Source organism: Phacochoerus africanus, chromosome 16 (genome assembly GCF_016906955.1).
Source record: "Phacochoerus africanus isolate WHEZ1 chromosome 16, ROS_Pafr_v1, whole genome shotgun sequence".
Lineage (NCBI taxonomy): Eukaryota > Metazoa > Chordata > Mammalia > Artiodactyla > Suidae > Phacochoerus > Phacochoerus africanus.
In genome coordinates, this window is record NC_062559.1 from 1,781,033 (window position 1) to 1,797,163 (window position 16,131).

Consider the following 16,131-nt stretch of genomic DNA (forward strand, 5'->3'; position numbering starts at 1 on the left):
GCCAATGTCCTGTTGCCCTGTTCACATGCTGCCCATCTCTCCCCCCTGGAGCAGGAGCTCTGCAGGCAGGGCGTTGGGCTTTGCTTCCTGGCCCTCTGAGGTTGCGGGACACATGGTGGGTTTGTAGTGAACGTTTGTCACGTGGGTAAACGGACCGAGGAGAACATGCGCGGTGGAGAGCTGTCTCCTCGCCGGGAGACGCAGAGGGAAGAAGGAGAATGCGGTGGCAGGCAGCGCAGTCACGCAGGAAGAGCGCTGAAGAAAGCCCACGCCGGAGCCCTCTGGGGACAAGCCTGGGCTGGGGCTGGGCGACCGTGTCTGCTGGGTGTTAGTGAAGACGCAGACATAAGGAGATGTTTTTTTTCCTGTCGTTAACCATGAAATGAGCAATCACCATCCGTCTCTACTCCAGGACCCGTGAAGAGGAGCCCAACAAAAAGTCCCATTACAGTAATTGTGGTAGAAAATCTTTTGTAATTCCTTCCCAGGATTAAGATTTACGTATCATTAGCATGTTTAAATGTTTAAGTAATGCAGCAGCATTAATTGAAATAATTAGCTTTCGTGTGTATAGCCCATGGGTGTACTGGGTAATTTTAGAAGTACCATAATGAGTAGGAATTATTTTTTGTTGTTTAAGTTCAAAACCTTCACAGCTCTTTTAATGTAATTTATTTAAAAGTACTCTAGCCTTTGAACTTAATGATTCAGTTCAGTTTTGTTAGGTACTGTTTTCATTTTTTGGTAAAAAGTTAGTGTATCACTTTGGGTAGCAGTTACTTCACTTTCCTGCTTCATTCTAAGCTTTTTTTTTTTTTTTTTTTTTTTTTTTAAGCTTTCCCCACTGCCGTGTGTGTTAATGCTTTACTCTTAAGAGCACAGAGAATGTCCTCGTTTCAGTTTTGCTGAGGGTCATGATGCAATACCTTTGTCTTCTGAGAGGCAGAGGATTGCAAAAAAAACCCCAGCACATCTGACTTTGTCGTGGAACTTAGCGACCTGTCAGAAGCCTTTTGTCACCATCCGCCTTTGACTCCAGCTGTTGGTAGCTTTTTGTCACCATCCGCCTTTGACTCTGGCTGTTTGTAGCTGGCCTGAGTTTGCCAGGCAGTAGTCGTGCTGGCTCTGGAGGCAGCGCGTCAGGATTTCCCGTCATCAGTGGCACCATTGGCTCCCTGGTGCCTTTCACGCGGGGCCCCTGATGGGATAAGGAGCCATGTCGGGTTTTATCTCGTGTCCTCTGCGTCACGTTCCTCTAGATCTTCCCTTGGCGTTCTGCTATAGTCTAGCCCTGGCTGTTCTGTTGTTCTATCGCTGAAGGGAGACTAGCCCAGATTTATTATTAGCCTCTGGACCACTCTGGAAATGTTTGGGCTTCGTGAGACAGGATGAAGGCCGTCAGTGTCAGCTTTCATCCAGAACATGCATAGCAAAGATTGTTGACACTGAATGACCCTTTTTTTTGGCAATGCTGTCCTAGAAGAACGTATTTAGTAATATCTTGACTTCATGAACTAACAGAAAAAATATTAATTCTACCGGTGATACTAATTAAGTGGCTTCTTGCGGGTCAGCTGTCAACATTTGTGTCCAGGGGTCTGAACTGCACCTTGGTAGGATTTATTCAGCTTCGTGGGCCATAGAACCATTTTTATGACAATAAAATATGGCTCAAATAATGAGGTGATGAAGCAATGAATTGAGGTGTCCAAAGAGGTAGAAGCTAATATATAATATTAGTAGATGAGGAATACTTTGGAATAACAAACTATGGAATGAGTCAAGGGTCATGTATTCTCTGAAATTTAGAGACAGACATTGATCCCTCTGTGTAGATGATCCAGATTTGTTAGCAGAAGATGAATTTAATGCCTCTGAACTGCTCGTTCAGCCACAACTATGTGGATGCCGGTGTTCCCGAGAGAAGCGTATGTAGAATATTCCCAACATCCTGTCAAACTCAAGCTCTACCAATAACTTCCAGCTAAAGTAGGGGAGAAAAAAGGCCAAAGCATTACTTTGTTATTTTATTTATGTATTTATTTGCTTTTGTCTTTTTAGCGCTTTCTTTTTATGGCTGCTCCTGCAGCATGTGGAGGTTCCCAGACTAGGGGTCGAATTAGAACCATAGCTGCCGGCCTACACCACAGCCACAGCAACGCGGGATCTGAGCCACATCTGTGACCTACACCATAGCTCACGGCAACGCCGGATCCTTAACCCACTGAGTGAGGCCAGGGATCGAACCCACAACCTCATGTTTACTATTTGAGTTCATTAATCACTGAGCCATGACGGGAACTTCCAAAGCATTACTTTAATTGTGCATGGCTTTATATAATGTTTCTAAAGCTGATTGTTTAATATTTTCTATCTTGCTTGTGGTCATTTATAATGAAAGTATTTTGCATTTTCAAAATTGTATTAGGTATCAAGAGTCTCATATTACTTGGTTCTGTAGTAAGCCATATTTTTGTGGCTATGTCAGAAGTAAATAGAAACTATTATTTTAACGAATGCTGGCATTGCAAATGGAATAGAAATAGAGGGAGTTCCCTTCGTGGCTCAGCAGTTAAGGAACCCCACTAGGATCCATGAGGATGCAGGTTCGATCCCTGACCTAGCTCAGTGGGTTGGGGATCCAGTGTTGCCATGAGCTGCAGCGTAGGTCACAGACTTGGCTTGGATCCCATGTGGCTGTGGCTATGGCTGTGGCCAGCAGCTGTAGCTTTGATTTAACCCCAAGCCTGGAAACTTCCACGTGTTGCAGGTGCAGCCCTAAAAAGCAAAAAAAAAAAGAAAGAAAGAAACAGAAATAGAGTTTTGAGTGTGGGGCTAATCTGTCTCCTCTGTAGTGTTGCAGAGGTTGCTCCTGCCCAGCTAGATGCTTCAGAGACTTCGTGTCTAGGCTTCAGTTTTCAGAAGCTTTCTGGGGTCTGTCTAATCATCAGAGGCTCTGTGGTGCACAGTGATTGGTGTTTGCTCAGGGCACGGGGACCGCTCCTTCTGTGACTTGTCGGCAGTCTTGGGCTTTAACTACAAATTTGTTTGTCCTGGTGACTAGAAATAATTAAAAGTACTTGAGTGCCTTCACATTCCTGGTGATAAAGATAACTTTGGCCAATTTAAAGTACTACGTATAATCAGAATTTTAAAGAGTTACTTAGACAATAGGTTTTCTTGTCTACTTTCTTTTAGCCATATGCTAAATTTAAAAGTTAAATCAAAACAATCCTGTTTATGCCAGAGGGATCTATTTCCACATAGTACTTATTTGGACCAAGTTTAGGACACTGAATGGTTGAGGGAGATTATTTTATTGCTTCATGGTATTTGAATTGTTTACATGCCCAGTTGGAGATTTATATTTGTTTTTAAAAAGATAACATTGTATATTTTGCCTTAAATAATTGGTGTCTGTCCTTTAACCTATGAGTGAATGTCAGTTAAGGCTCTTTTATGTATTAAGAAAACGTATGCGGACAGCTTAATTATTGCAGCGGTTCTGGACTTTGGGAAGTTCTGTTATCTTGGAAGCAAGATATTTTCAACACCGCAGTAGTTTTTCAGCTTAAGAATAAAGCTGGGAAAAGTTGCCTTCAGCTATTAGTTTTCCTGAATCCAAAGAGACGGGTGGGGCAGGATCAAAAATTCTCATTTGATCAAAGTTATTGGCTCTGAAGGTATTCTTACCTGTGTAAGAAAGATGAAAGGCGTTGTTTTTATTGCATGCTGGTAACAGTGTAATTTTGAACTAATTGGTGGTGAACTGCCAATCACCCAGGGGAATGCAAATAGATACTCTTACAGTTTCCTTTGAGGTAGTGAAGTCTTATGTCGAGGCTGGAAGGAAAACAGAATAATACCGTTAAATTGACCTTAAATGAGCTGCTTTGTGGTTTTCTTGGAGAATCCCTTTTTCTTCCTCACGACTAGTCTAAGCAGGTTTTGTCTACCAATTTGACTTATTGACGAGACAATGTGACACTGAACATTGTAGATTCGTTTTGAAATAAAGTAGTGATAATCCACTTCTTTAGGATTTTTCGATGATTTTTATGGGTGCAGCTTCAATTTGTGTGACACTCCCGTGTCGGTTGGCGGCGTGTCATGATTCCTCGCAGGAGCCGTCATTTCCTCCCGGTCATTTATAATGGAATATTCTGCCCCCACAGCTTCCTCTTCTCGCTGAGGGAATGAGGTGAAATAGTAAAGGATGCCTTTGAAAATTGTGTTATTCCAGATGCATCTAGTCATTTAATACAAGCATGATTTCTTTGAGGACAGTGAGAGTGTATTCTTGATTTTAGTATGCAAGTCAGTCAGTGTTAATTAACTACCTACTGTGTGCCTAGCATTGTGTCCCCAAGAAATAAAAGCACAGCATTTCAGAACTATCAGTCAAGTTATTTCCCTTTGAAAAATAATACGTTGATTGGTCTAGACATCTGTATTGAGCTTTGTAGACATCGCACCCACAAAGTAGGCATTTATGTCTTTTCATTTAATTTTAAATTGGCAGCAGGAATACTGTCTACTCTGATTCCCTTTCAAAATTCTGAATATTCATCAGATTACTTTTTTCTACCAGTGAACTGATTACTGGAGTAATGTTTTTCTTTACAGTTACGGGGAATGAAATGTCGTTTGAAATTGTATTTGTAATTTCTCTAATGTGGAGGTTAAACGAGCATAAACTAGAGACACATACCATATAATTTATAAAGAGATGGGATAAAAAGTAAAATATACTTCTCTCTAAGACTGTTAGATTCCAAGATACTTGAAAATCTTAATAATGCTTTGCTCTCTTACTGTAAATCTCTTTGTTATACAGAAATATCCATTAATTCTGTAACTTGAATGTGTCTCTTTTTGCTTTGGCTACCCGAAACTCTAAATTTGTAGTCAAAGTTTAATTGTTTGGGGCCATACTTACTCGAATACCTCTATGCAGTCTTTAGCCCTCGTCTGTTTATGTATTGACAGGTAAAATGATTAAACTCATGAGCCCTGGAAATTGTGTATAACATTGCAGTGCATTCAAGACCTCGGGTTCTGCAGAAGAGTATTGTATTTCTCTCTCTAGTGATGGACAGAAATGAGAAAGGAAACGCAGAGGGGGCAGTCCTTAGCTTTCTTGGAGACCTGGGGGAGACTGCAGTCTTGTGACTCCACAAGCGGCCTTGTCGCATTCGCACCTGCCACCTTGCGCTGTTGCCTTGGCTGCTCCCTGCATTCTCTCTCCCTCTGAGAAAGGCGCACTGTCTGTATCTTGAGAGGTGCCAGAGCACTAAGTCTGCCTCCTCCGGGGCCCGCTGGTTGTTTTGTCACTGTTTGAGGGACTGTCTGCCTTGAGTAGGTGTGAAAGGAGCAATAGCAGCAGATAAAATTCCCCTTTGCTTAAGGCTGAGTGACGAAGGCTAAGATGAGTGTCTTGAGCCTGTGATTCCTGTTGAAGTGAACTACTGAGAGAGACAAATAAGAATTTGTACTTGGCCCCCCGAAGTAATACACATTCTCAGAGAGATAGAATTAGAGTGGAAAAAAGACTGCCTAGAATGTGGGGGAAAAATGAAAACTTTAGCAGATGAAGGATGAGCGAATCTTTGCAGTAGACAGAATAGCGGTCTCGTGAAGGTGTCCAGGTCCTGGGCCCCAGAGCCTGTGAGTGTGCCCCTCACGTGACAAAAGGGGCTTTGCGATGTGTTAAGCGAGGCCGTATGGAGACTGCCCTGGCTGGTCTGGTAGGGCCGGTGTCATCACGGCATTGTCATGAGTGAAAGATGAGGCAGGAGGCTCGGAGGAGGAACCGTGGCGATGGAAGCAGAGGGTGGAGTGACCCGAGGAAGGGGCCATGAGCCAAGGGATGCTGGTGGCCCCTCGAAGCTGGAAAGACAGACTCTCCGCTAGAATCTCCAGGGAACACAGTGCTGCCGACACCCGGACTTTAGACGGCTGACCTAATACACTTGTATTACTGTAAGCCACTAAGTTTATGGTCCTTTCAAGTTTATAGTAGCAATAGGAAAACAATACAGTCCTTCTGAAAAGTGGATTGATCGCCGGTAGAATCAAGTGGGAGAACTGTTTCACGTCACAGAACAAAAGGGCAAGGAGAAGGAAATCACTAATGAAATAATAGACACGGACTACGGAGCTAATATACCGAATCTAGATACTAGTCATCCAGAGGAGAAAAAGAACAAGTGAAGGAAAATAAGTACATAAATAACGGAGAAAAGGTCAGCGAGCTAAGGGAGGACTTGAGAGTGCATTAGGGAGGTCACGGGGTCCTCGGCAAGAGTATGAAGAAGATCCGCGGTTCTCCTCTAAGATTTTTTTTTTTTTGTCTTTTTGCCATTTCTTGGGCTGCTCCTGCAGCATATGGAGGTTCCCAGGCTAGGGGTCTAATTGGAGCTGTAGCCACCCACCTATGCCAGAGCCACAGCAACGCAGGATCCAAGCCGCGTCTGTGACCTGCACCACAGCTCACGGCAACGCTGGATCCTTAACCCACTGAGCAAAGCCAGGGATCGAACCCGCAACCCCATGGTTCCTAGTTGGATTTGTTAACCACTGTGCCACGATGGGAACTCCTATCCTATAAGATTCTTGAATTCCAAGAATAATGATAATAATAATGAAAGACAAAAAAAAACTACAAAGGAGAGAGAGCTCAATGTAACACTTCCTGTTTATAAGCTGTTAAAGATGGCTGAATAATCTTTAGTCTTGGGGGGGAAGATTGCAAGTAAAAACTTACGTATTTTCAAAGATGTCATGTATCTGTTAGGGCACAACAGTTATTTCTGTATTTTATAGCTGTATATAGTAACTCGTTAGTGCTGGGTACTAGTCTAGTCATTAAGGATAGGGCAGCTTCCATGCCAACGGAAATATTTAGTAATAATCTCAAACTACATATTTTAAAAATAATTTCGGCACCATTCAGGATTTAGGAGGGGTGGGTGGAGAGTATTAGGAGAAGGATTAAATAAAAGCATTGCAGGAGCTCCCGTTGGGGCTCAGCATGTTAAGAACCTAAGTAGTATCCATGAGGCTGCGGGTTCACTCCCTGGCCTCGCTCCGTGGGTTAAGGATCCAGAGTTGCCGCCAGCTGCTGTGTGGGTTACAGATGCAGCTTGGATCCTGCGTTGCGGTGGCTGTGGTGTTGGCCAGCAGCTGAAGCCCTGATTTAGCCCCTGGCCTGGGAACTTCCATGTGCCGCAGGTGCGGCCCTTAACAGAAAAAAAAAAAAAAAAAAAAAAAAGCATTGTGAGAGTTTCAGCTTTGTGTAGGGTAAGTAACCTAGTAAGGTGTCCTATGGGTTATGTTGCAGAACATGTCTGAGTGTGTGTGTTCGGCATGAGAAAGTAACCGCTGAAGTGTCAGATTAACAAGGGGAAAAGAATAAACAGAAATTTCACTTGCTGGGATAAAAAGAAATAGCGAATGAAGTAAAACAAATTATGAAATGACATGAGAGGAGAGAGAGCGCCAGGTTTTCACATAAGCCCCGGCGGATGGCAGCATTCAGTCCTGAATGTCGCTGCTGAGCTGCTGGAAAACCCCCTTGAAAGCCCACCCTGTGCGTACAGTTCTAATTACATGAAACTGTTTCCTTTTTTTAGAAAAGGCACTTTGAGTTGAGTTTTATGATTCAGTGGAAAGCATCCTAATAATACACCCCATTGCTCAGATGAGAGCCCTGAGGTTCCGAGAAGGATAAACCTAAAAGAAGGAGAGCTTGAGAGGTGAAAACCACAAAAAAGTTTGGAATGTAGCAGACCTGAGAACATTTTAGAAGTAATTAATTTAGCAGACCCAAGGAAGCTGAATCCTAAGCCATCTGTGCTTGATTTATATCTCAGAGTCCTCCATAGTCTCAAAAGGTGGCACCACTAGATACCTATGAAAGTGGGGACAACGTTAAGATAAGGAGGACTGATGGAAAGGCTTGATCCCCACATCTCGTCCCTCCATCCGAGGTACCAGACCAGTCTCTTCCCCACCCCAGCAGACGAGTGAGGATTATTCTCGGAGAGTAGAACTGTGGCCTGAGCTCAGCTGGGGGAGCGGAGGAGGGTGAGTGCTTACAGACTGAGCATGTGGGCTTCTAATGCCCTTCATGTGGACAGCCAGGCTTTAACACCCCAAGAAACAGATCAGAAGAGTCTTGTCCAGGAGTAAAGCCTCACACCCTGCAGCAAGTGGGTGTCCGTGAAAAGCCCAGCTGGATTACCGCACTGCAAGTCTTGCTGTTGTTAAGTGCCACCCAAGCAATCTTAGAGTCTCAAGTCATCATGCTTAGTGCCTCCTTCTAAATACGGACAGACAGCTGAGGCTTAGCAGACTTAGGAGGAAGACCTCTCACATGAAAGTCGGGACCAGAACGAACAAACAAAAATAAGAAAGGACCCTAGGGGGAGACAGAATGTGCATAGGAAAAGAACATCTAAAAGGGAGATCTGGCGCTCCCGTCATGGCGCAGTGGAAACAATCCAACCAGGAACCATGAGGTTGCGGGTTTGATCCCAGGCCTCGCTCAGTGGGTTAAGGATTCGGCATTGTCGTGAGCCGTGGTGTAGGTTGCAGACGCGGCTTGGATCCTACGTTGCTGTGGCTGTGGTGTAGCCGGTGGCTACAGCTCCAATTAGACCCCTAGCCTGGGAACCTCCACACGCCACCACGGGTGCCGTCCTGAAAAGACAAAAGACCAAAAAAAAAAAAGAAAGAAAGAAAGAAAGAAAAGAAAAAAGAAGTACATAAAAGGGAGATCTGTTGTTAACATCCTGGGAGACTGAGACTGCATCCACGAGGAGGCCAGGATTGGAAAGGGCTTCTTGGCATTTAGAAGTGATCATGTACCTGAAAGATTGGAGGATAAAGAAAATAGGTCAAAATGACAAAAACAGGCAAGAGCTAGACTATTAGAGACCCGCTTCAGGAGAACATCTGACTAACAGGAGTTCCAAATGGGGAGAGGAGAGGCAGAGGGATGGAGGAGGCGGTCCTGTGCTGGCGCAGCAGGTGGAGCATCCAGTGTTGGGGTTGTCTCTGCCGTGGCTTGGGTTGCGGCTGAGGCTGGATCCCTGGCCCAGGAAGTTCCGTATGCCCGAAGGTGTGGCCAAAACAATGGGGTGGAGGAAATGGCCGAGTCAAGAACATGTCTCAGCTCTGAAGGACAAGAGCTTGGAGGTTGAGCGTGCTCGCCCAGTACCCACCACGAACAGGCAACGACTTGCCCACGCTGGCACAAAGGCCCACTTGTTCTCTAGGAGGGAGAAGAGCTTCGGACTTCTCGAGCTGACGCTGCACACTGGAGGATGGTGGAGCAGTGACCTCACACTTCTGAAGGATAATTAGCTTTGACCTAACTAATACTAGTAAACCAGTAAACACGAAACAAAAGATTGCCTTGCTGTTTCTTGATTTTCCAGCTTTAAGTGTTAGTGATTACCTGCCAACTATGGAAGATCAGGCTGTATGTTTCTGTAAACCACACACCTTTTTATTCCTCATTTATATTTTTAAAACAGAACAAAATTTCTATTTAACCAAGCTTCATATTCAGACTTAAGTAATTTCCAAAAAATTACCTGCCACTCACCTTTTTCTTGGCCAGCTGCCAGAGGACATAAAGACATTTAGGAGGAAAGCTGGGCTTTGAACTAGTGGTAAGTGCATAAAACACTAAGCAAATGGAAAAAAGGTTAATTCTGGGGGGGGGGGGGGGGGCGGGAAGAAGAGTGTTAAGAAAGAAAGGCAAGCTCACTGGTTCATTACATGGGTAAGCAGTGGATAGAATTTGTGGTGTACTCAGGTAGACACTGAATGTTGACCTGACCAAAATTACCAACATGAGGAGGCTTGAAAGGAAGGGATGAATATCAAGAAAGCGTTGAAGACGGCGAGGGTCGTCGGTGACGGTGAAAGTCTGATTCGTAAGGATCACGCTACCATCCTACAGAAGCCCAAAAATCTTCGCAGACAAATTCACACCCATAGTGAAAACATCCTTAAAAACAGATAAGCCAAAGTACAGTTGTAGTGGGGGATCTTAACGTGTTTAGTTTTATTTCAGAACCTAACAGTGAAAAGAGAAAGAATATGGAGATTACAAACCATGGGAGAAACAAGCAGAAAGTGTGACTAGGGCGTGTGTGTTAAAGTCACACTGAGAAAACGTCTTTTACCCACCATACTGGCAAAAATTTAAGCCTTAAAAGGTACCCATTGCGGGGGAAGAGAATGGAAAATCCAGCTCTACCTCGACTTATGACGTGTTCCGTCCTGATAAACCCATCATCAGCTGAAAGCATCTAAGCTACCAAACATCATAGCTTCGCCCGGTGCACCTTAAATGTGCTCAGAGCACGTGCGTCAGCCCAGAGTTGACCGATCATCTGGCGTCAAGCACCTTCTGTGCTAAACTGCTGATAGCACTGGGGATTGTTACAGTACTTTATTATGATAAATCACAGCCTTTGGGTAGAAGTAACCTTAAGCACCTCTTAAAACTGTCAGTGCCTCTATCTTTTGACTCAGTAATCTGAATTTTGAGAATCTGCCACATAGAAATAATAGAACCAGAACATCCTGGATGTGCATAGAAAAATATCTATAGAGACAAAAAATTTAGGAAAACCTAAATATTCACAAACAATAATTGTGAATAAAATTGAAGTGCATCAGTACTCTGAAATTATTATTCAGCTGTTTAGTTGGGGCTGCTCGTTGCTGGACATATCATTAACTAGGAGAACAAGTGATGAAATGATGTCTCATCTGACCCATTTGTGTAAAATATGTGGTGAAAACCTTATGGTATGTATGTAAGTATGAGCATGAACATCAAGATGAAGAAAGCGTCAACTGTGGTGTTAACAGTTGTCACTTAGCAGAGGTGGGGTAAGGAAGTGGGAGTCTTGATTTTCTTTCACTTTTTATAATGGGCACAGGATACTTTTGTAATTAATCCAAAGTGAATAATAGATCAAGTAAGAATTTTACCAAAGTAAGAAACTTTCTAGAAAACATGTAGTTTAGGAGTTCCTCTTGTGGCGCAGCAGAAACGAATCCGACTAGGAACCGTGAGGTTGCGGGTTTGATCCATGGCTTCACCCAGTGGGTTAAGGATCTGGCGTTGCTGTGGCTGTGGTGTAGACAAAAAAAAAAAAAAAAAAAAGAAAGAAAGAAAAGAAAACAAGTAGTTTAATCAGCAAGAACTTGGAAGTTTTAAGGGGTAAAGAAATGAATCACACTAGCCTTTGTGTTTTGTTTTGTTTTTGTCTTTTTTTTTTTTGCCATTTCTTGGGCCGCACCTGCGGCATATGGAGGTTCCCAGGCTAGGGGTCCAATCGGAGCTGTAGCCGCCGGCCTACGCCACAGCCACAGCAACGCGGGATCCAAGTCATGTCTGCAACCTACACCACAGCTCATAGCAACAGCAGATCTTTAACCCACTGAGCAAAGCCAGGGATTTAACCCGCAACCTCACGGTTCCCAGTCGGATTCGCTAACCACTGCGCCACAACGGGAACTCCCCAGCCTTTGTTTTTATTACCAGTGATCAGGATTTACAGTGGGCTGTTATATTTTCACTGATTGTGAGCGATACCTGTTCTAGGGTTCAGCTGTTAAACTTCTAAAATATTTTTGCTTTGATAGGACTGTCTTCATCAGTGGAATACAATGTAATGGAGTTGGAACAAGAACTTGAAAATGTGAAGACTCTTAAGACAAAATTAGGTATGGTACATTTTTTTTTCCTTGACGTATGTGTTGGTCTTGGTTTCTTGTGGAAGACTTTACTGTAGTCTGAAATATTAAAAAATGTATGAAATCTCTAGAGTATGTTACGAGCTTTCCAAAGCCATTAACAAAGAATGTCTTTTAGACTGGGGAGAGAGTAAGCATGTGTTTATTCACTTTGTGGTGGTGTTTTGTGTGTGTGCAAAATGACTTTTCAAAGATGCTGATGTTCAAAATACACTCCACTAACTTTTCACTTGTATTATTTGTGATACGTAATTTTCTGCTATTCCTGTCTTTGAATACCTTTTTTCTTTGTACTTTCCTTCTTGAAATCTATGGCATTTCATGAGTACGTGGCTCAGTGTCTTTCATCCATTTGGGAAATCGTTGGCCATTATCTCGTCAGACACTGCTTCTGCCCATTCTCTTCTATTTCCTCAGATGCCATTTACACATTTGCTAAACCATTTTACTCATATATATATATTTTTCTGTACTTTGCCTTCTTTTAAATTTATATTTTTCAGGAGTTCCGTTATGGCACAGCGGAGATGAATCCCAGTAGTATCTTGAGGATGCGGGTCCAGTCCCTGGCCTTGCTCAGTGGGTCAGGGCTCCGGCATTGCCGTGAACTGTGGTGTAGGTTACAGACATGGCTTGGATCCCACATTGCTGTGGCTGTGGTGTAGGCTGGCAGCCGTAGCTCCGATTGGACCCCTAGCTTGGGAACCTCCAGATGCCATGGGTGTGGCCCTAAAAAGCAAAAAAAAAAAAAAAAATTGCTTCAGTCTGCAGTGTTTTCTACTCATCTGTCTTCCAGTTCACTCTTTTCAGCTTTGTTGTCACTGTTGTCAAAACTATTTCTTGAACTCTGATTTTTCAGTTTCAGATTCCATTTTTCTAGATTCAAATTGTGACATTTGCCATTTTGTTGCTTATCATATTGAACGTATTAATCCGTTATTTTAAGGTCTTTCTTTTAAGTCAGTGTCTGGATCCACTCCCTGGAAGTCTGTTTCTACTGTCTTTTTTTTCATTGTCCTACCTCCTTCGGTAGTGTTTGATTGAAGGTGAGACATTCACAAGACACAGTCATAGAAACTGGCCGACGCTTTCTTCTTTTGGAGAGGGTGAACTTTTGCCTCTGTTAGGCGGCGTAGGGGACACGCCAGTCTCATCGGTCTGGCCCTGAGGTCATTTGAGACTGGGCTTGGTCTCGAGGAGGGCTCCCCTGTTTCCAGTTGGGCGTTCCTCCCAGGGTGCAGCTTTCCCTTGCTCCAAACTAAAAACCTGGTGGCTTCGTCGGGGACTAGGACCTCATCTTCTTCATGAAGCCTGGACTCTACTTTTTACCTGTCAAGAAGCGTGAGCCTCGGAGTTCCCGTTGCGGCGCCGTGGGATCCGTGGGGTCTCTAGAGTGCTGGGACAGCAGGTTCGATCCCCGCCTGGCGTTGTCGCAGCTGTGGTGTAGGTCACAACTGCGGCTCCCGGCCTGGGAACGCCATATGCTGCTGTGGGGCAGCCAAAAAGGAAAAGTCATAAAAAGAAAAAGAAGCATGAGCCTGGCAGACGCTTTGCTTGGCTTCTCCGCCTCCTCCGGCAGCCGCCTGTTCCTCTTCTCCAGCCACTGACCTTGGAGGCAGAAGTAGCCGAGGGTCAGGCTGCCCTTCTTTTCTCTGTGATCATAGCTTCTGAAATGCTGGCTGCCTCGCTAGCTCCAAACTGACCTTGTCTGACGGGCCCTGTGGGTGTGCTGAAAGCTCTGCGTCAGCGCCGTTTTCTTCCGCCCACGGACCTCGGCCTGTGGGTCTGTGTGGGAAACAGAGCGCACAGGGTCAGTTCATCGCACAGAACAGGCCCGCGATTTCCACCATCGTGGTCGCTCTCTCCTATCCTCACAGAGATTTCTTTTCTTTCTTTTTTGCCTCTTCTAGGGCCTCGCCTGCAGCATATGGAGGTTCCCAGGCTCGGGGTCTAATTGGAGCTGCAGCCTCCGGCGTACGCCAGAGCCACAGCCATGCGGGATCTGAGCCACATCTGCAACCTACACCACAGCTCACGGCAACGCCGGATCCTTAACCCACTGAGCGAGGCCAGGGATCGAACCCACAAACCTCATGGTTCCCAGTCAGATTCGTGAACCACTGTGCCATGACGGGAACTCCCAGAGATTTCTTTTTAAAAGTTAAGCTTTCCACTTGTTTGTGGTGTAAGGACTGGTGTGATAGAAGGTAGCAACCATTGTCTCTAGAAGGAGAAGTTTGCTTCCAGTCTCTAGAAAGCTGGAAGGGTTGGAGTTCCTTGGAAGCACGGCGGGTTAAACACCTGGTGTTGTCACTGCTGTGGCTCCGGTCGCTGCTATGGTGCAGGTTAGACCCCTGGCCTGGGAACCTGAACATGCTGTGATCAGAGCCAGAAAAAAAGAGGAGAAAACTGGAAGTGTTCACTTTAGGATATGGGATTAGAGGGGATTCTTTGTCCTGTTACCTGATTCTTTGAGATTTCTGTCATCGTGTAAATCTATGGATATGAACCTATGTAAATAAAAAAAAGAAATACAGGAGCTCCTGCTGTGGGGAAACAGGATGACAGTGTCTCTGCAGCGGGAAAAAAGAAAAAAAGAAAAAAAATGGGAAATACATGTATTTCTACATCCTCAGAGTAAGCTGGATATTCACAGTGTAGTTTATTAGTAATTGAAAGGTTTTTATAGTGCTGAAATTTGAGCATCGCAAGAATGAGCTGGTTCATGTTGCAAGCTGATTTTAAAATTCTGACTTTATACAGTTTGTGGGGGAAAATTAAAAATAACTTACGTTTTTTAGGAAAAAGTTATTTATGTAAAAATAATACATTACTAGTTACAGTAGTAAGGAATGAAAATATGACTCTGGAGAGAATTTTTGGAAATTACTGAAACTTCTGTCATATTTTGTTTTTCCTTCTGATAGAGAGGCGCAAAAAGGCTTCAGCATGGGAAAGAAATTTGGTGTATCCTGCTGTTATGGTTCTCCTTCTTATTGAAACAGTAAGAATTTATTTGCCTAAATAAATAAAGCAAATTATTTTTTATTTACTTTAGCATTTGTGTGTGGTAACTCCCTCAACTAAATGGTTTCAGGTAAACTGGTTTTCCATCAACAGGATTAAAATTCATCTATGCCTCTATTCGTAAAAACTCAGTAGAGCAAAAAATGAAGTTCATGGTAATTTTTAAAAAGTCTTCTTCAAGATGATCTGTTTCCTCATAAAAGCAGGAAACTCATTCTTTTGTTTCAGTTGAAATGAAGAAGAGACAAGTGTTGCAGATACCTTGCTCAGACTCTGTGATAGGATGTGAAAATTATGTTTTTCAGTTCTTTGTGATAACAATGTAACCATTTTTTTAAATCTGTGGGGTTGTGGGTTTCCAGTTGGTGAAATCAGTTAGTAAATGGATCTATATTAGTAGCTTTTGTCTTAAGCTTTGAGGTTATCATTATTGCCAGGATTTTTCAGACTGTATTCTGAAGATTTTAAGGTTCGTCGTATTACTTGAGGTTTGTATGTAGAATTTCGTCCTGACTGCTTGTCCTCTCTTCTGAAGCACACATTTTGGGGGGTATTTCGCTGGTCATAGCTGTGCGCGGGCAACGTGTCTTTGGCCTTCCGAACTGATGCCTGCCTTTCTGTGTTGTAGTCCATTTCCGTCCTCTTGGTGGCTTGTAACATCCTCTGCCTGTTGGTGGATGAAACAGCGATGCCAAAGGGAACAAGGGTAAAGTAAAAATGCGTGACAACGTCTTTCTTCTGCAAAAGTGTGCTGTCTGGGTACCCTCGGTGTTTCAGATAAGTAAATGAAAACGCTTCCCTTTCTGCGTATGTATACTTCAGGTCGTACGAATGACCTCCTACGGTGAGCGTTCCTAAACCGTGTCCATAAACCATGTTTTATGTCTCCGATCTCTTATTTTGGATTGGCCAGGCCTTTTATCAAGTATCAGAGTTTCCTTTTACACTTGCCATCAGAGGTTGTCTTTGTTTTACTGAAATTTGTATATGTGTGATCCTTTAGGAAAATGCACACTCTGAAATAGTGAAATGCAGAGTTGATTGGATGGGTTCATTGCATTGGCAAAAGATCCACATATATGATTGTAAGGGCTCGTGCGTCAGCAGAGTCAGACGGTTTATGCACCTGAGTCAAGGTGTTTGCTCATTGGAGGAGAGTCAGATGAACATCTTTTTATGAATTAACTCAATTTTAAAAAATTCATTATTTTATTAAATTCCACCAGTCTATTTAATAATATATATTATTTTTTAATTTTTGTCTTTTTGCCATTTCTTGGGCCGCTCCCACGGCATATGGAGGTTCTCAGGCTAGAGGTT

At 43.6% G+C, this 16,131-nt stretch overlaps 1 protein-coding gene across 6 annotated transcripts in view; it reads left to right on the forward strand.

The window, feature by feature from the left end:
• The window catches only part of LMBR1 (limb development membrane protein 1), a 135,517-nt gene that overhangs the window by 91,125 nt on the left and 28,261 nt on the right, over positions 1-16,131 (forward strand). For all 6 annotated transcript variants that reach the window (XM_047763915.1, XM_047763916.1, XM_047763913.1 and 3 more), the window contains 3 exons: positions 11,674-11,754; positions 14,712-14,788; positions 15,440-15,517. In XM_047763915.1, the coding sequence (XP_047619871.1) occupies positions 11,674-11,754; positions 14,712-14,788; positions 15,440-15,517 (236 nt within the window). The remainder of the gene's footprint in view (positions 1-11,673; positions 11,755-14,711; positions 14,789-15,439; positions 15,518-16,131) is intronic.